General features: G+C 47.3%; 1 protein-coding gene across 1 annotated transcript; it reads right to left on the bottom strand.

Moving 5' to 3' along the window:
• Positions 1-18324: 18324 nt before the first annotated feature.
• LOC123397987 (mannose/glucose-specific lectin-like) lies at positions 18325-19921 on the bottom strand. Its single transcript, XM_045092495.1, has 4 exons — positions 19578-19921; positions 19308-19497; positions 19009-19206; positions 18325-18911 (listed from the first exon to the last, which is right to left on the bottom strand). Exons 1-4 carry the CDS (start codon positions 19865-19867, stop codon positions 18675-18677), a joined length of 915 nt encoding a protein of 304 aa, XP_044948430.1. The 5' UTR covers positions 19868-19921; the 3' UTR covers positions 18325-18674.
• Between the last annotated feature and the right edge of the window lie 222 nt (positions 19922-20143).

Here is a 20143-nt window from a genome sequence, read left to right as displayed (position 1 = left end):
TGACTAGCTCGTTGATCAAAGATGGTCAAGGTTTCCTGGCCATAGGCAAGTGTTGTCACTTGATAACGGGATCACATCATTAGGAGAATCATGTGATGGACTAGACCCAAACTAATAGACGTAGCATGTTGATCGTGTCATTTTGTTGCTACTGTTTTCTGCGTGTCAAGTATTTATTCCTATGACCATGAGATCATATAACTCACTGACACCGGAGGAATGCTTTGTGTGTATCAAACGTCGCAACGTAACTGGGTGACTATAAAGATGCTCTACAGGTATCTCCGAAGGTGTTAGTTGAGTTAGTATGGATCAAGACTGGGATTTGTCACTCCGTGTGACGGAGAGGTATCTTGGGGCCCACTCGGTAATACAACATCACACACAAGCCTTGCAAGCAATGTAACTTAGTGTAAGTTGCGGGATCTTGTATTACGGAACGAGTAAAGAGACTTGCCGGTAAACGAGATTGAAATAGGTATGCGGATACTAACGATCGAATCTTGGGCAAGTAACATACCGAAGGACAAAGGGAATGACATACGGGATTATATGAATCCTTGGCACTGAGGTTCAAACGATAAGATCTTCGTAGAATATGTAGGATCCAATATGGGCATCCAGGTCCCGCTATTGGATATTGACCGAGGAGTCTCTCGGGTCATGTCTACATAGTTCTCGAACCCGCAGGGTCTACACACTTAAGGTTCGACGTTGTTTTATGCGTATTTGAGTTATATGGTTGGTTACCGAATGTTGTTCGGAGTCCTGGATGAGATCACGGACGTCACGAGGGTTTCCGGAATGGTCCGGAAACGAAGATTGATATATAGGATGACCTCATTTGGTTACCGGAAGGTTTTCGTGCATTACCGGAAAAGTTTCGGGCTCATCGGTAGTGTACCGGGAGTGCCGGGAGGGGTGCCGGGGACCATCGGGAGGGGTGTCACGCCCCAAGGGGTCTCATGGGCTATGGGAAGAGATAAACCAGCCCCTAGTGGGCTGTAATAAGTTCCCACTAAGGCCCATAAGGTTTGAGAAGGAAAAACACAAGGTGGAAAGAGTTTCCAAGTGGGAAGGTGGAATCCTACTCCAAGTAGGATTGGAGTAGGACTCCTCCACCTCCAATTTCGGCGAAACCTTTAGGTTTTGAGGCTGCCTCCTCCCCTCCCTCCCACCTATATATACGGAGGTTTTAGGGCTGATTTGAGACGACTTTTCTCACGGCTGCCCGACCACATACCTCCATAGTTTTTCCTCTAGATCGCGTTTCTGCGGAGCTCGGCCGGAGCCCTGCTGAGACAAGATCATCACCAACCTCCGGAGCGCCGTCACGCTGCCGGAGAACTCTTCTACCTCTCCGTCTCTCTTGCTGGATCAAGAAGGCCGAGATCATCGTCGAGCTGTACGTGTGCTGAACGCGGAGGTGCCGTCCGTTCGGTACTAGATCGTGGGACTGATCGCGGGATTGTTCGCGGGGCGGATCGAGGGACGTGAGGACGTTCCACTACATCAACCGCGTTCTCTAACGCTTCTGCTGTACGATCTACAAGGGTACGTAGATCACTCATCCCCTCTCGTAGATGGACATCACCATGATAGGTCTTCGTGCGCGTAGGAAAATTTTTGTTTCCCATGCGACGTTCCCCAACAGTGGCATCATGAGCTAGGTTCATGCGTAGCTGTCTTCTCGAGTAGAACACAAAAGGTTTTGTGGGCGGTGATGTGCGTTTTGCTGCCCTCCTTAGTCTTTTCTTGATTCCGCGGTATTGTTGGATTGAAGCGGCTTGGACCGACATTACTCGTACGCTTACGAGAGACTGGTTTCATCGTTACGAGTAACCCCCTTTGCTCAAAGATGACTGGCAAGTGTCGGTTTCTCCAACTTTAGTTGAATCGGATTTGACCGAGGAGGTCCTTGGATGAGGTTAAATAGCAACTCATATATCTCCGTTGTGGTGTTTGCGTAAGTAAGATGCGATCCTACTAGATACCCTTGGTCACCACGTAAAACATGCAACAACAAAATTAGAGGACGTCTAACTTGTTTTTGCAGGGTATGATTGTGATATGATGTGGCCAACGATGTGATGTGATATATTGGATGTATGAGATGATCATGTTGTAATAGAAATATCGACTTGCACGTCGATGGTACGGCAACCGGCAGGAGCCATAGGGTTGTCTTTATACTAACATATGTGCTTGCAGATGCGTTTACTATTTTGCTAGGCTGTAGCTTTAGTAGTGATAGCATAAGTAGCACGACAACCACGATGGCAACACGTTGATGGATGATCATGGTGTGGCGCCGGTGACAAGAAGATCGTGCCGGTGCTTTGGTGATGGAGATCAAGAAGCACGTGATGATGGCCATATCATGTCACTTATGAATTGCATGTGATGTTAATCCTTTTATGCACCTTATTTTGCTTAGAATGACGGTAGCATTATGAGGTGATCTCTCACTAAAATTTCAAGACGAAATTGTGTTCTCCCCGACTGTGCACCGTTGCGACAGTTCTTCGTTTCGAGACACCACGTGATGATCGGGTGTGATAGACTCAACGTTCACATACAACGGGTGCAAAACAGTTGCACACGCGGAACACTCGGGTTAAGCTTGACGAGCCTAGCATGTGCAGACATGGCCTCGGAACACATGAGACCGAAAGGTCGAGCATGAATCGTATAGTTGATATGATTAGCATAGGGATGCTTACCACTGAAACTATTCTCGACTCACGTGATGATCGGACTTGAGATAGCGGATTTGGATCATGTACCACTCAAATGACTAAAGAGATGTACTTTTTGAGTAGGAGTTCTTAAGTAATATGATTAATTGAACTAATTGTCATGAACATAGTCTAATGGTCTTTGCGAATTATGATGTAACTTGCGCTATAGCTCTACTGTTTTTATATGTTCCTAGAGAAAATTTAGTTGAAAATTGATAGTAGCAACCTTTGCAGACTGAGTCTGTAAAACCGAGGATTGTCCTCGTTGCTACGCAGAAGGCTTATGTCCTTAATGCACCACTCGGTGTGCTGCACCTCGAGCGTCGTCTGTGGATGCTATGAACATCCTACATACACGTTACTGATGACTACACGATAGTTCAGTGCAAGATACTTGATGGCTTAGAAGCAAGGCGCCGAAAACGTTGTAAAATGTCACGGAACATAAGTGATGTTCCGAAGAGATGAAATTGTGATTTCATGCTTGTGCCCTTGTTAAGAGGTGCGAGACCTCCAAACAAGATTCTTTGTCCACAAAGTAAAGGAGAAAAGCTCAATCATTGAGCGTGTGCTCAGATTGTCTGAGTACGACAATCACTTGAATCAAGTGGGAGCTAATCTTCCAGATGAGATAGTGATGGTTCTCCAAAAGTCACTACCACCAAGCTTTGAGAGCTTCGTGATGAACTATAACATATCAAGGATAGATACAATGATCTTTGAGAGATTCGCGACGTTTGACACTGCGAAAGTAGAAATCAAGAAGGAGCGTCAATAGTTGATGGTTTGAAAAACCACTAAGTTTTAAGAAAGGCGAGGGCTAAAAGGGATACTTCGTGAAACGGCAAAACAGTTGCTGCACTAATGAAGAGACCCAATATTAAACCCAAACCCGAGACTAAGTGCTTCTGTAATAAGGGGAACAGTCACTGAGGCGGAGCAACTCTAGATACTTGGTAGATAAGAAGGCTGGCAAAAGTCGAGAGAAGTATATTTGATATACATAATGTTGATGTGTACTTTACTAGTACTCCTAGTAGCACGAGGGTATTGGATACTGGTTCGGTTGCTAAGTGATTAGTAACGCGAAATGAAAGCTACGGCATAAACGGAGACTAGCTAAAGGCGAGGTGACGATACGTGTCTGAAGTGTTTCCAAGGTTGATATGATCAAACGTCACACGCCCCCTTTACCATCGGGATTGGTGTTGAACCTAAATAATTGTTATTTGGTGCTTGTGTTAAGCATGAACATGATTGGATCGTGTTTATTGCAATACGATTATTCATTCAAAAGGAATAATGGTTACTCTATTTGCTTGAATAATCACCTTCAATGGTTTATTGAATCTCGATTGTAGTGTTACACATTGGTGCCAAAAGATATTAGTTAAATGATGATAGTACCACTTACTTGTGGCACTGCCGCTTGAGTCATGTTAGTATAAATTGCATGAAGAGGCTCCATGCTGATGGATCTTTACTCACCTGATTTCGAATCACTAGTGACATGCAAATCATACCACATGAGCAAGGCCTTGTTTTCATTGAGATGAAACAAGATAGTAACTTGTTGGAAGTGATACATTTTGATGTATGCAGTCCAGTGAGTGTTGAGGCACGCAGTGGATATCATTATGTTCTTACTTCACTGACGACTTGAGTAGATACAGGAGTATTTACTTAATGAATCACAAGTCTGAAATATTGAAAAGTTCAATTCTGTTTCAGAGTGAAGTTCGTCGTAACAAGAGGATGAACTGTCTACGATATGATCATAGAAATGAATATCTGAGTTACGAATTTTTGGTACACAGTTAAGACAATGTGGAAATTGTTTCACAGTTCATGCCACCTGGAACATCATGGTGTGATGATGTGTCTGAACGTCATAGCCACGCACTATTTAGTATGGTGCATGCTGGGATGTCTCTTATCGAATTACCACTATCGTTTATGGGTTATGCATTAGAGACAACCACATTCACTTTAAATAGGGCACCGCGTATTTCCGTTGAAGATGACACAGTATAGACTGAGGTTTAGAGAAATCTAAACTGTCGTTTCTTGAAAGTTTGGGGTTTCGACACTTATGTGAAAAAGTTTCAGTCTGATAAGCTCGAACCCAAAGCGGATAAATGCATCTTCATAGGATATCCAAAACAGTTGGGTACATCTCCTATCTCAGATCCGAAAGCAAAGTGTTTGTTTCTAGAAACGGATCCTTTCTCGAGGAAAGGTTTCTCTTGAAAGAATTGAGTGGGAGGGTAGTAGAACTTGATGAGGTCATTGAACCATCACTTCAACCAGTGTGTAGCAGGGCGCAGGAAGTTGTTCATGTGGCGCCTACACCAATTGAAGTGGAAGATGATGATGATGATCATTGAGCTTCGAATCAAGTTACTACAAAACCTCGTAGGTCGACAAGGTCGCGTACTGCTGCAGAGTAGTACGGTAACCCTGTCTTGGAGGTCATGTTGTTGAGCAACAGTGAACCTACGAGTTATGGAGAAAGCGATGGTGGGCCCAGATTCCGACAAATGGCTGGAAGCCATAAAATCCGAGAGAGGATCCATGTGTGAAAACAAAGTGTAGACTTTGGTAGAACTACTTGATGGTCATGGGACTATTGGGTAAAATGGATCTTTAAAACAAGACAGACGATGATGGTGATAAGTCACTATTAAGAAAAGCTCGACTTGTCACAAAGATGTTTTCGACAAGATCAAACAGTTGACTATGATGAGTCTTTCTCACTCGTAGCGATGCTAAAGGTCTGTTAGAATTATGTTAGTAGTTGCTGCATTATTTATGAAATATTGCACGTAGGATGTCAAAACATTGTTTCCTCGACGGTTTCCTTGAGCAAACATTGTATGTGATACAACCAGAAGATTTTGTCGATCCTAAAGATACTAGCAAGTATGCAAGCTCCAGTGATCCTTCAATGGACTGGTGCAAGCATCTCGGAGTTGGAATAAGCACTTTGATGAGATGATCAAAGATTTTGGGTGTGTACAAGGTTTATGAGAAACTTGTATTTCCAAAGAAGTGAGTGGGAGCACTATAGAATTTCTGATAGGTATATGTGGTTGACATATTGTGGATCAGAAGTAATGTAGAATTTCTGTAAAGCATACAAGGTTGTTTGAAAGAAGTTTTCAAAGGAATACCTGGATTATGCTACTTGAAGGTTGAGCATCAAAGATCTATGGAGATAGATCGAAAGCTCTTAATAGAAGTTTCAACAAGATGCATGCCTTGACAAGTTTTTGAAAGAGTTCAAAATAGACCAGCAAAGAAGGAGTTCTTGGTTGCGTTGTGAGGTGTGAATTTGAGTAAGACTCAAAACCCGACCACGGCAGAATAAAGAAAATAGACGAAGGTCGTCTTCTATGCCTTAGCCGTAGAATCTAAAGTATGCCATGCTGTGTACCGCACCTGATGTGTGCCTTGACTCAAAGTCTGTTCAGAGGTACAGAGAGTGATCCATGATTGAATCACTAGCAGCGGTCAAAATTTATCCTTAGTAACAAATGGACTAAGGAATTTTTCTCGATTATGGAGGTGGTTAAAGAGTTCGTCGTAAAGGGTTACGTCGATGCAAGCTTTGACACTGATCCGAATAACTATGAGTAGTGAAACGGATTCATATAGTAGAGTAGATATTTGGAGCATTTCCGAATAGCACGTAGTAGCAGCATCTATAAGATGACAAAAAGATTTGTAAAGAACGCACGGATCTGAAAGTTTCAGAACCGTTGACTAAAACCTCTCTCACGAGAAAGACGTGATCAGACCCCATAACTATATGGGTGTTGGATTCGTTGGAATCACATGGTGATGTGAACTAGATTATTGACTCTAGTGCAAGTGGGAGACTGTTGGAAATATGCCCTAGAGGCAATAATAAATTAGTTATTATTATATTTCTTAGTTCATGATAATCGTTTATTATCCATGCTATAATTGTATTGATTGGAAACACAATACTTGTGTGGATACATAGACAAAACACTGTCCCTAGTAAGCCTCTAGTTGACTAGCTCGTTGATCAAAGATGGTCAAGGTTTCCTGGCCATAGGCAAGTGTTGTCACTTGATAACGGGATCACATCATTAGGAGAATCATGTGATGGACTAGACCCAAACTAATAGACGTAGCATGTTGATCGTGTCATTTTGTTGCTACTGTTTTCTGCGTGTCAAGTATTTATTCCTATGACCATGAGATCATATAACTCACTGACACCGGAGGAATGCTTTGTGTGTATCAAACGTCGCAACGTAACTGGGTGACTATAAAGATGCTCTACAGGTATCTCCGAAGGTGTTAGTTGAGTTAGTATGGATCAAGACTGGGATTTGTCACTCCGTGTGACGGAGAGGTATCTCGGGGCCCACTCGGTAATACAACATCACACACAAGCCTTGCAAGCAATGTAACTTAGTGTAAGTTGCGGGATCTTGTATTACGGAACGAGTAAAGAGACTTGCCGGTAAACGAGATTGAAATAGGTATGCGGATACTAACGATCGAATCTTGGGCAAGTAACATACCGAAGGACAAAGGGAATGACATACGGGATTATATGAATCCTTGGCACTGAGGTTCAAACGATAAGATCTTCGTAGAATATGTAGGATCCAATATGGGCATCCAGGTCCCGCTATTGGATATTGACCGAGGAGTCTCTCGGGTCATGTCTACATAGTTCTCGAACCCGCAGGGTCTACACACTTAAGGTTCGACGTTGTTTTATGCGTATTTGAGTTATATGGTTGGTTACCGAATGTTGTTCGGAGTCCCGGATGAGATCACGGACGTCACGAGGGTTTCCGGAATGGTCCGGAAACGAAGATTGATATATAGGATGACCTCATTTGGTTACCGGAAGGTTTTCGTGCATTACCGGAAAAGTTTCGGGCTCATCGGTAGTGTACCGGGAGTGCCGGGAGGGGTGCCGGGGACCATCGGGAGGGGTGTCACGCCCCAAGGGGTCTCATGGGCTATGGGAAGAGATAAACCAGCCCCTAGTGGGCTGTAATAAGTTCCCACTAAGGCCCATAAGGTTTGAGAAGGAAAAACACAAGGTGGAAAGAGTTTCCAAGTGGGAAGGTGGAATCCTACTCCAAGTAGGATTGGAGTAGGACTCCTCCACCTCCAATTTCGGCGAAACCTTTAGGTTTTGAGGCTGCCTCCTCCCCTCCCTCCCACCTATATATACGGAGGTTTTAGGGCTGATTTGAGACGACTTTTCTCACGGCTGCCCGACCACATACCTCCATAGTTTTTCCTCTAGATCGCGTTTCTGCGGAGCTCGGGCGGAGCCCTGCTGAGACAAGATCATCACCAACCTCCGGAGCGCCGTCACGCTGCCGGAGAACTCTTCTACCTCTCCGTCTCTCTTGCTGGATCAAGAAGGCCGAGATCATCGTCGAGCTGTACGTGTGCTGAACGCGGAGGTGCCGTCCGTTCGGTACTAGATCGTGGGACTGATCGCGGGATTGTTCGCGGGGCGGATCGAGGGACGTGAGGACGTTCCACTACATCAACTGCGTTCTCTAACGCTTCTGCTGTACGATCTACAAGGGTACGTAGATCACTCATCCCCTCTCGTAGATGGACATCACCATGATAGGTCTTCGTGCGCGTAGGAAAATTTTTGTTTCCCATGCGACGTTCCCCAACAATCATGAGGTAGGTTCATGCGTAGATGTCTTCTCGAGTAGAACACAAAAGTTTTTGTGGGCGGTGATGTGCGTTTTGCTGCCCTCCTTAGTCTTTTCTTGATTCCGCGGTATTGTTGGATTGAAGAGGCTTGGACCGACATTACTCGTACGCTTACGAGAGACTGGTTTCATCGTTACGAGTAACTCCGTTGCTCAAAGATGACTGGCAAGTGTCGGTTTCTCCAACTTTAGTTGAATCGGATTTGACCGAGGAGGTCCTTGGATGAGGTTAAATAGCAACTCATATATCTCCGTTGTGGTGTTTGCGTAAGTAAGATGCGATCCTACTAGATACGCATGGTCACCACGTAAAACATGCAACAACAAAATTAGAGGACGTCTAACTTGTTTTTGCAGGGTATGCTTGTGATGTGATATGGCCAATGATGTGATGTGATATATTGGGTGTATGAGATGATCATGTTGTAATAGAAATATCGACTTGCACGTCGATGGTACGGCAACCGGCAGGAGCCATAGGGTTGTCTTTATACTAACGTGTGTGCTTGCAGATGCGTTTACTATTTTGCTAGGATGTAGCTTTAGTAGTAGTAGCATGAGTAGCATGACAACCCCGATGGCAACACGTTGATGGAGATCATGGTGTGGCGCCGGTGACAAGAAGATCGTGCCGGTGCTTTGGTGATGGAGATCAAGAAGCACGTGATGATGGCCATATCATGTCACTTATGAATTGCATGTGATGTTAATCCTTTTATGCACCTTATTTTGCTTAGAACGACGGTAGCATTATGAGGTGATCTCTCACTAAAATTTCAAGACGAAATTGTGTTCTCCCCGACTGTGCACCGTTGCTACAGTTCGTCGTTTCGAGACACCACGTGATGATCGGGTGTGATAGACTCAACGTTCACATACAACGGGTGCAAAACAGTTGCGCACGCGGAACACTCGGGTTAAGCTTGACGAGCCTAGCATGTGCAGACATGGCCTCGGAACACATGAGACCGAAAGGTCGATCATGAATCATATAGATGATATGATTAGCATAGGGATGCTTACCACTGAAACTATACTCAACTCACGTGATGATCGGACTTGAGCTAGTGTAAGTGGATCATGAACCACTCAAATGACTAGAGAGATGTACTTTTTGAGTGGGAGTTTAGCGAATAATTTGATTAAGTTAAACTCTAATTATCTTGAACATAGTCTAAGTCCACTTTGAATATATTTGTGTTGTAGATCATGGCTCACGCGACAGTCATCCTGAATTTTAATACGTTCCTAGAGAAAGCTAAGTTGAAAGATGATGGAAGAAACTTTGTAGACTGGGCTCGTAATCTTAAGCTAATCTTACAAGCTGGGAAGAAGGATTATGTCCTTAATGCTGCGTTAGGAGATGAACCACCCGCTACGGCTGATCAGGATGTTAAGAACGCTTGGTTAGCACGTAAGGAGGACTACTCAATAGTTCAATGTGCAGTCTTGTATGGCTTAGAACCGGGACTTCAACGTCGCTTTGAGCGTCATGGAGCATTTGAGATGTTCCAGGAGTTGGAGTTTATCTTTCAGAAGAACGCCCGGATCGAGAGGTATGAGACCTCCGATAAATTCTATGCTTGCAAGATGGAGGAAAACTCATCTGTCAGTGAACATGTACTCAAAATGTCTGGGTACTCAAACCGTCTAGCTGAGCTGGGGATTGAACTCCCGCAAGAAGCTATCACTGACAGAATCCTTCAATCACTGCCGCCAAGCTATAAAGGCTTTGTGTTGAACTACAACATGCAAGGGATGAACAAGTCTCCCGGCGAGTTGTTTGCGATGCTGAAAGTCGCAGAGTCTGAACTCCGTAAAGAGCATCAAGTGTTGATGGTGAATAAGACCACTAGTTTCAAGAGAAACGGCAAAGGCAAGAAGGGCAATTCGAAGAAGAGCGGCAAGCCTGTTGCCAATCCGACGAAGAAACCCAAAGCTGGACCTAAGCCGGAAACGGAGTGTTACTATTGCAAGGGTATGGGTCACTGGAAGCGCAATTGCCCCAAGTATCTGGCAGATAAGAAGGCGGGCAAAGAAAAATCAGGTATATTTGATATACATGTTATTGATGTGTACTTAACCGGCTCTCGTAGTAGTGCCTGGGTATTCGATACCGGTTCTGTTGCTCATATTTGCAACTCGAAACAGGAACTGCGGAATAGGCGAAGGCTGGCGAAAGATGAAGTGACGATGCGCGTAGGAAATGGTTCCAAGGTTGATGCAGTCGCCGTCGGCACAGTGTCACTTCAGTTACCGTCAGGATTAGTGATGAACTTAAATCGTTGTTATTTAGTGCCTGCGTTGAGCATGAGCATTATATCTGGATCTTGTTTATTGCGAGACGGTTACTCTTTTAAGTGAGAGAATAATGGTTGTTCTATTTCTATGAGTAACATCTATTATGGTCATGCACCGAATGTGAGAGGATTGTTCATATTGAATCTTGATAGCGATACGCATATACATAACATTGAGACCAAAAGAGTTAGAGTTAACAATGATAGCGCCATATTTTTGTGGCACTGCCGCTTAGGTCATATTGGTGTAAAGCGCATGAAGAAACTCCATGCTGATGGACTTTTGGAGTCACTTGACTTTGATTCACTTGACACGTGCGAACCATGCCTCATGGGCAAGATGACTAAGACTCCGTTCTCCGGAACAATGGAGCGTGCAAGTGACTTGCTGGAAATCATACATACCGATGTGTGTGGTCCGATGAGCGTGGAGGCACGCGGCGGATATCGTTATTTTCTCACCTTCACTGACGATTTAAGTAGATATGGTTATGTCTACTTGATGAAACACAAGTCTGAAACATTTGAAAAGTTCAAGCAATTTCAGAGTGAAGTGGAAAATCATCGTAACAAGAAGATCAAGTTCCTACGGTCTGATCGTGGGGGTGAATATCTGAGTTTCGAGTTTGGTACTCACTTAAGAAAATGTGGAATTGTTTCACAGTTAACACCGCCTGGAACACCACAGCGTAATGGTGTGTCCGAGCATCGTAATCGTACTCTATTAGAGATGGTGCGATCTATGATGTCTCTTACTGATTTGCCGTTATCATTTTGGGGCTATGCATTAGAAACAGCTGCATTCACTTTAAATAGGGCACCATCAAAATCTGTTGAGACGACACCATACGAACTGTGGTATGGCAAAAGGCCAAAGTTGTCGTTTCCTAAAGTTTGGGGATGTGATGCTTATGTCAAAAAGCTTCAGCCTGAAAAGCTGGAACCCAAAGCGGAAAAGTGCGTCTTCATAGGTTACCCTAAAGAGACAGTTGGGTACACCTTCTATCTCAAATCCGAGGGCAAAGTGTTTGTTGCTAAAAACGGAGCTTTTCTCGAGAAGGAGTTTCTCTCGAGAGAATTGAGTGGGAGGAAGATAGAACTTGACGAGGTTGTCGAACCTATCATCCCTCTGGATGGTGGCGTAGGGCAAGGGGAAACCTCTGTCATTGCAACACCGGTTGAGGAGGAAGTTAATGATGATGATCATGAAACTCCAGTTCAAGTTTCTGTCGAACCACGCAGGTCGACGAGACCACGTGCTGCTCCAGAGTGGTACGGTAATCCCGTCTTATCAATCATGTTGTTAGACAACAATGAACCTGCGAATTATGAAGAAGCAATGGTGGGCCTAGATTCCAACAAATGGCTGGAAGCCATGAAGTCCGAGATAGGATCCATGTATGAGAACAAAGGGAATGACATACGGGATTATATGAATCCTTGGCACTCAGGTCAAACGATAAGATCTTCGTAGAATATGTAGGATCCAATATGGGCATCCAGGTCCCGCTATTGGATATTGACCGAGGAGTCTCTCGGGTCATGTCTACATAGTTCTCGAACCCGCAGGGTCTGCACACTTAAGGTTCGACGTTGTTTTATGCGTATTTGAGTTATATGGTTGGTTACCGAATGTTGTTCGGAGTCCCGGATGAGATCACGGACGTCACGAGGGTTTCCGGAATAGTCCGGAAACGAAGATTGATATATAGGATGACCTCATTTGATTACCGGAAGGTTTTCGGAGTTACCGGGAATGTACCGGGAATGACGAATGGGTTCCGGGAGTTCACCGGGGGGGGGGGGCAACCCACCCCGGGGAAGCCCATAGGCCTTGAGGGTGGCACACCAGCCCTTAGTGGGCTGGTGGGACAGCCCAAAAGGGCTCTATGCGCCAAGAAGAAAAAATCAAGAGAAAAGAAAAAAAAAAGGAGGAGGTGGGAAGGAAGGGGGACTCCCTCCCACCAAACCAAGTCCAACTCGGTTTGGGGGGGGAGTCCTCCCCCCTTGGACTCGGCCGACCCCCTTGGGGCTCCTTGAGCCCCAAGGCAAGGTCCCCTCCCTCCCACCTATATATACGGAGGTTTTAGGGCTGATTTGAGACGACTTTTCCACGGCAGCCCGACCACATACCTCCACGGTTTTTCCTCTAGATCGCGTTTCTGCGGAGCTCGGGCGGAGCCCTGCTGAGAGAAGGTCATCACCAACCTCCGGAGTGCCGTCACGCTGCCGGAGAACTCTTCTACCTCTCCGTCTCTCTTGCTGGATCAAGAAGGCCGAGATCATCGTCGAGCTGTACGTGTGCTGAACGCGGAGGTGCCATCCGTTCGGTACTAGATCGTGGGACTGATCGCGGGGCGGATCGAGGGATGTGAGGACGTTCCACTACATCAACCGCGTTCACTAACGCTTCTGCTGTACGATCTACAAGGGTACGTAGATCACTCATCCCCTCTCGTAGATGGACATCACCATGATAGGTCTTCGTGCGCGTAGGCAAATTTTTGTTTCCCATGCGACGTTCCCCAACAGGGTCGCGGGCACGTGGCGGCGGATTTTTGGGCTTCGCGAGGCGGTAGCGACTTGGTCTGATTTAGCTAGATCTGCGGACCAATGGCCACGGACGGCGCGGGGCGCCTTGTTGGCAGGGCGTGGGCATGTCTGCTACAGCTCGCGCGACTGTCGGTGGCCAATGGGCGAGGACCGGCGTGGCACCTCCTTTGGCCACCTTCGAGGCAGGTCTAAACTGGAGGCTGTGGTGGGGCATTGCAAGACAACATGAGGAGGATGGCTGGAGGGATATGTGGTCTGCCCACCCGTCACCTACGCGGGGGTGCGTCGGTCGAGGTCTCGCACCGCTTCGCCTCGTCCTCTTTCCCCTAGCCTGCTTGCCTCTGGCTCCATCTGTTGAGGCATGTCGGCTCTAGCGGCTCTGACGCTGCTAGGGGTTTGCTGGTGGTGGAGATTCGCTCGTTTGGGCAGCCGATGGGGGTGTCGCATAGCAGGGTGGCGGCTTTGCGGTGGGAGTTTTATTGTTCATGGGAGGAGCTTACAGCTTGGGTGCGTACTGGTAGCCCTGGTCGCATGGTGGCGGGGTGGCTCGGGCTTGGCGACCCGTGGTGATAGTGTGGCAGATCTCTCGACCGTGCGCACCCAGATCGAAGATGAAGTGGTATGCCACGGTGAAATCCTTATCTGACTGTGGTCAGGCCGATGATAGTGGCATACGATGGCATCATCCCCTTCTTGTAGGCTCCGTCATGGTCTCTCCTAATCCTCCATGTTGCTCCAGATGAAAATCTTGGTCCTTTGGATCAGGTGGTGGCGACATTATGGTGTTGTGCCCTTCCTGAAGGCACTACCTTGGGGCTCACGGTTCGTCGGCGGTCAGCAGCGTTCCTGACAGTGGCTTGTTCTCGGTGGAGGGCTTCGTCACTTTCAAAGTGATGCTTGTCGTACATCTGTTGTTAGCTTCGAGTTGGCTTAGATGATCTTCGGCATTTTTGTATCTTGCTCTCGGTGTGTGCGTTTGGATGCCGTGTTGTATGGTTCAGATGTATGAGGTTTGTTGCTTTATATATTTTCTTTTTAAAAAAGGAGGATGATCCCCGGCCTGTGCATCTGGGCGGTGCATGCATCCATTTTATTAACTATCCATAAAGATCTTACAAAGCAATACATAAGTTAGTCTCAAGCCACCATCTTGGCAACATTTGTCGCTACTCCTATCCGGTTGATGAAGGTGTGATGGAAGTCCGAGCCGAATACCAAATAGAACTCACACCAAAATCTAACATCTAAATCTGGAAGCTCCCACCAAGCCACTTGTCAGGTCAGCGGTACACACCGGTCCGGAACTCTCAGAGCTCGCCACCACCGTCTTCTATCGATCCATCTTCAGAGCAAGTACTCACACATAGATCATACCAGGCCTACCGTCGATGCCACCATGATGCCAAACAATGACACCTCCCTACGCACGTCCATCAAGACACATCCGACGTTGATACTCTATTGCACCATGCCGTTGAGACCCACCATCAACGATACAGTTGATGCCATGCCATATCACGTCGACTCCGAACTACTAGCAACCTCACCACCATCATCTTTCCCCAGCCGACGCCTTCAGGAAGGAAAATGACACCAAGGTGCCGTCGTCACCCAAATAGAGGAATATAGGCTTTCGTCTACGCTCATGACGGAGGTGGGAGGATAAGGATCCACACTGTAGCCTCCAGGAAAGGAATCAACGCCGAGGGGCATCGACTTTGGTGCGGTCGCCACACCGGCTAGGAGTTTCCCCTAGATCCATGTCCACCCGACAGATCCATCCAGGCAACACCAGTAAACGTCGATTATAGTCACCATGTACCAGAGAGAGCGCGAACCAGAGAAAATTGAGTCGGAGACGATGTTTCCCATGGAATTCCGATCGGCCAGCGGGGAGCGGCCGCAACACCTCCACCTCCATGCCACCCACACAGCCATGGAAGGCTGCCCATCTGCACCTGCCGGTGCCGCTCACCGGGCAGGCCGCACCGCGCACCACTAATCGAAGCCGCCGCTCCGAGATCTGATGTGCCAGCTGCAGTCGCACCATGAAAGCTAGAGCCCACCACGCCTGCATCCGTGCACCACATGCACTGTCGCGTGCCATACATGCTCACCACACAACCCCAACACAAACTCGCCACGACGACCACACGCCCCCACGACGGACGCCTCGCAACGTCCAAGCCCCACGAGAGGGAGAACCAGAGTGCCCCGCCACCGCCAACGCTGTGCGGGCTTTGCCCGACGACGCATGCCGATGGCGACGAGGGGAGAGAGATCTGGCAAGGAAGAAGTTCGCCCGACGGCTAGGGTTACGCCCATGTCACCTGTGGGATGGGTGACACGGGGGTCTCCCGTTGCAGTATATATAAAGCGGGACGGCGTCGAAGGGAGAGAGATCTGGCGAGGAAGAAGTTTGCCCGACGGCTAGGGTTCCGCCCATGTCACCCGTAGGGTGAGCGATACGGTCTCCCATTGCTTTATATATAAAGCGGGACGTAAGCCTTTTTCGATAACTATCCTTCATCTATATAATCACCCTATCTGAGCGAATACATTTATACCAATACGTGATTTGATCCTTTATTTGGGCTTGCGTCCGCACAAGGAGAAACCGCGAGCATAGCAACTCGATACTACTCCTTCTTTACCTAAATACTTGTAGTTGGAAATAAATTAGTTCTCACCAAGTACAAGTATTTAGGTATAAAAAGAGTACATGCAAGAACATTTTCTTTCTTTAATTAGGCCAGTGGCTGGCCAGTTGTAAATCTTTAACTTAAACTTGTTGTTCTGCCACCCCAATACCAGTGAAAAGCCGCATTGACAACATTCTGGTAAAAAGTAAAACAACTACATGCAAGAACATATTCTCGGTGCGAAATCCTCGCGCAACTCGCATATACCCCGGTGTGCTGGACATGCAGGGGACCCCGACACCTCTCATGTCTCTCTTGTGATGACCGAGGGGGAAACCTAGCACCGCCAGCCCCGCGCCCCTCCCTCCTCTCCTCCTTGCCGTCGCCTAGTAAAGCCTGGTTGGCGTCGTCGATGGCGGGACCTCTTCTCCCCTCTGCTAGCGGGAATGGCGTGTGCGGTCTTTTCAGTGGGTGGCGTTGCACTGTTGGCGGGGCACGACGACACAAGCTCTAGCGGCGATGACGGGCTCCCGTGCATGCTGCATGGCCGCAGTGGCCCCTGGTTACTACGTGGATGTCTACACGGGGCATGCCCGTGGTGTCTGCGACCTCCGATCTGGCGGGGCCAGATCTGGTCCCCGACGACCCGGGTGGCGCGGGGTTGCCCTCAGCGGTTGTGGTGGCCCGGGCTGGTGCGTCCCTTGGTTGTCGGCTGTTGCCTTCGGATGGGGGCTCCGTGTTGCTCCTGGTTGGTCTTGGCGATGGGGCATCTCATGATGGTGTCAGTGGTTGTCGGTATGATCACGACACGACGATTGGGCGGCGGGGTGCGGGGGTGGAGGTGGCCTCCCTTCTCCTAGGTCCATGCCAACCGTGTTCCTGCGCTAGGGTTGGATGTGACCTAGGGTTTGAGTTCGGGCGGGCCAGATTTGAGCCCATGGCAGATCGGAGCGGGTGCTCCGAGTAGGCTAGGTCAGGTGCGGTCCAGGAGGTGCTTGTGGGAGGTGATGGGGCGACACGGTTGCTTCGGTTGGGCGGTGGTGCGATCCGGATTGTTGCTGTTTGGCGGGCAACGCGAATCAGGATCGTGGTGGTGGACGATTTCCGGTGGTGCTCATCTACAAGGAGTTGACTTGGTCCGCACTGGATGCCTTCGCATTGTGCCCTTCTTACTTGGTGTTTGCTGTGGCGTCGGTCCGAGGATTGCTCTCCGGGCGCTGTTGGGTCGTCGTATGGATCGACACCAATGATAATGGAAATGGCGGCGTTCGAGCTCCTCGACGGTGGCCATCGATAGTCACTGGGTTATGTCTCCCCCGGTCCACCGAGACCGGCTGGGGACACAAGCGTGTGCCCTTCCTATTGTGGAGGTGTCGACCCAAACCCGGTGGCTGATGCCGGGCTGGGAGTGAAAGGTGCCCCTTTCACTCCTACTAGTGTGGTTGGGTGGTCAAGACGTGGATGGTCGGTGGGGCCCAGGGGCATGGATGCCGGGATGGTGATCCCGGCCGGTGGGCTCCACGATTGGCTTTCCGGTAGGCATCATGATGGCAGTGGTGGCTTCCTCTTTTGGTCGCGTGGGCGACTAGGGATGTAGTGACGAGAGGCTCAGGCCTGCTCTGGCAGTGCCCAGATCTAGGGTGGACAAGTGTTAGCCCTCGTTGGGGTGGTGACCAGGACTACTCTTGGTGGTGCAGGCGAGTGTCCGAGTGAAAGCTCTACGCTTCTGGCGCCGGCATCGGCGACGCCCATGGGTGTCACTTGCTTCTTGAAGACGGTGTCGTGGATCTCGTTTCTGTGCCACGGCTCACGGTGAAAACCAGTGTCTATTCTTAGACTCGGCAGCGGCGACGCTTCACGCCGTCACCCTCTTGGGGACGTTGTCATTGAGCTTAGGGGTCCTTGTTCGGTCCTCGACAAGGTGTTAAGCTTGTTCTAGATTCATGTTTTATCTTTTGATCTGCTTATTAAGGGGTCCCCCTCACCATATTGTATCGTCCGGCCATGAATTTTGGCTCGGTGCTTTATATATAAAGCGGAACGAAAGCCTGTTTCGAGAGTGGTGGATATGCGGGTGAGGCCCTTGCAATTGACCCCCACTAGTGTGCAACGTCGATTCTCTGCCGGTTTATTGGTGCCCTTCGCATTCTATGTCAAGTTATAATCGTAGATTTAACTAACAAAATGTTAACACATGTCATAAACAATTATATAGTTGGATTCGTAACTTAACATAGTTTCTAATAAATTGTTTTTGTAATGTATAACTTACATTTTATTAGTTAAAATCATTGTTAATATATGATTCTAAATACAAAGTGACTAATGAAACAGGACGGAGTTATAGCTCTAGGAATTCACGGACGATGATAGCTCCTTATATTTGGAGAGTGATTACAAAATGCAGGGGAGCAACATATTGGGTCTTCAACTCATCCCGCTGTAAATATGGAAGTGTTACAAGTGACACAAAAACCACACAGCTAGTCCACGGAATAGAAGAATTTTGATGATTTATGCATTGTTACACAAGACCATTAATCAGAAGAATGTGGATCACTTATGAACATCTCAGATGATATTTTCAGTTCTGATGTGCTCGTGGAAACGACACAATTCACTACAGTTTCAGAAGATTGGCGAGACGAGAAAATATGTCCCCGCGGGGACATATTTGTGGCAGCAAGTCAGCAACACATAGGGCGCTTAAACAGGCTGCAAGTATATACCAATTGCATCGAGAAATAAGCCGCCGCGGCCAAAGAAGCCTACAACCTTCTTATATCTCGGCACAGAGAAGGTGAAAGGCGTTCCATCTTGAGTTCCAAAAGGACCATATGTCTGGATATTGGTGACAAATTGAATTGATTCTACAACTTCGCAACGACCATCACTAATAGTCCCAGAAACTTCTGTCAAAAACTCTGAAGGGGCGAGCTGGATCTGCGTGAGAAAAGAACGAGGGTCATTAGATCATTTACTCCTGGATGTGAGCTAATCTTGACAATATATAAAATTAACATCTATAAGATCCACTGACCGTGCTAGAACTTCCTCCTGGACCGCCTAATCGATCTGTGGTGCAGTTTTGATCAGCTTCATCAATGTAAGAAAATGCAATTGAATCGACAACATCACCGCTTGAAATGGTGATGCTTTCTAGGCGCCTTGATGCTTTAATCATGTTTTGAGCTGTTCCACCATCTCCACCCCAAGGACCAATCTTTGCAGGAAGACTCTGCAAGACAGTTATGTGGTCTTTTGTTTTAAAGAGAGTAGCCTTGAACGAAGTAAACAGCCTCTTAGAAAGTATCTTCATAATTTAGGTGTTCTTCTCACCCATGATCCTTTCAGCAAGGGGCAGAATGCGCGGATGGTAAGCTTTATAATGCTATAGTGTTCACTTTTCTTATAAAGTTTTTTGAATATAACACCGGTTGCCATAGCAAACTCTCCTGTCCCGCCAACAATAGCCCACTCACCATCTTCAATAGATATTCCCATCACCTGAAGCGTCGATCCCATGAACCTATGCCATTAACATACATAATATCATGCATCACCCAAAAAAGCTCACAAATAAAGTTCTAATCATACATGTATACGTACCTGTCAGCATCAAACACCATACTGAAAGTGTTATGCCAGTTACCAGCACTGATATGCAGGCCTTGTCCATGAGCAACAACCGTGGCATCATACCTGTCTCCGTCGTATATTTCCCAGTTGTTAACAGCTGTTGCGCCAAAACCGGAAACACCATTGACACGTATTATTGTGTGTTTCTCCTTATCCTTGTCACTATTGGGATGGTGCAAGTAGAGGTCGCGGAAGATGAGTTCATTGTACTCCATGAGTGCATCACAAGGAGCAGTTTGGAAGTTGGAGGAGTTGGCCATGGTGAGTTTGAGAGCTCTGGCTAGAGATGTTTGTCTAGCTTAGCGAAAACTGATGCATCTGATTTATGTAAGCAAGGGATATAGAAGGTCAAAAGAGGTATTAATAGAATAGTACCTTAGGCGGCAGCTCATATATATAAGTGTAGATCGGCAACAAACACATTCATCTGTAGTAGTAGTACACAACAGCCTTGTCCATCAGGGGCAGAGGAAGGGAATAACAAAATTGAACTCAAGAGCAATGATGGTCTGAAATTTGTTCAAATGTTGTACCCC

Source organism: Hordeum vulgare, chromosome 5H (assembly GCF_904849725.1).
Source record: "Hordeum vulgare subsp. vulgare chromosome 5H, MorexV3_pseudomolecules_assembly, whole genome shotgun sequence".
NCBI classification, from domain to species: domain Eukaryota; kingdom Viridiplantae; phylum Streptophyta; class Magnoliopsida; order Poales; family Poaceae; genus Hordeum; species Hordeum vulgare.
This window is presented reverse-complemented; position numbering and strand designations above follow the sequence as displayed.

What these genes read in the sequence shown, in the direction of transcription:
- LOC123397987 (XM_045092495.1), bottom strand. Translation starts at nt 19,867, where the DNA reads ATGGCCAACTCCTCCAACTTCCAAACTGCTCCTTGTGATGCACTCATG. An exon ending in CCTTGCTGAAAGGATCATGG is followed by an intron (nt 19,207 to 19,307) that starts GTGAGAAGAACA and finishes ACTGTCTTGCAG; the next exon opens with AGTCTTCCTGCAAAGATTGG. An exon ending in CAGGAGGAAGTTCTAGCACG is followed by an intron (nt 18,912 to 19,008) that starts GTCAGTGGATCT and finishes TTTCTCACGCAG; the next exon opens with ATCCAGCTCGCCCCTTCAGA.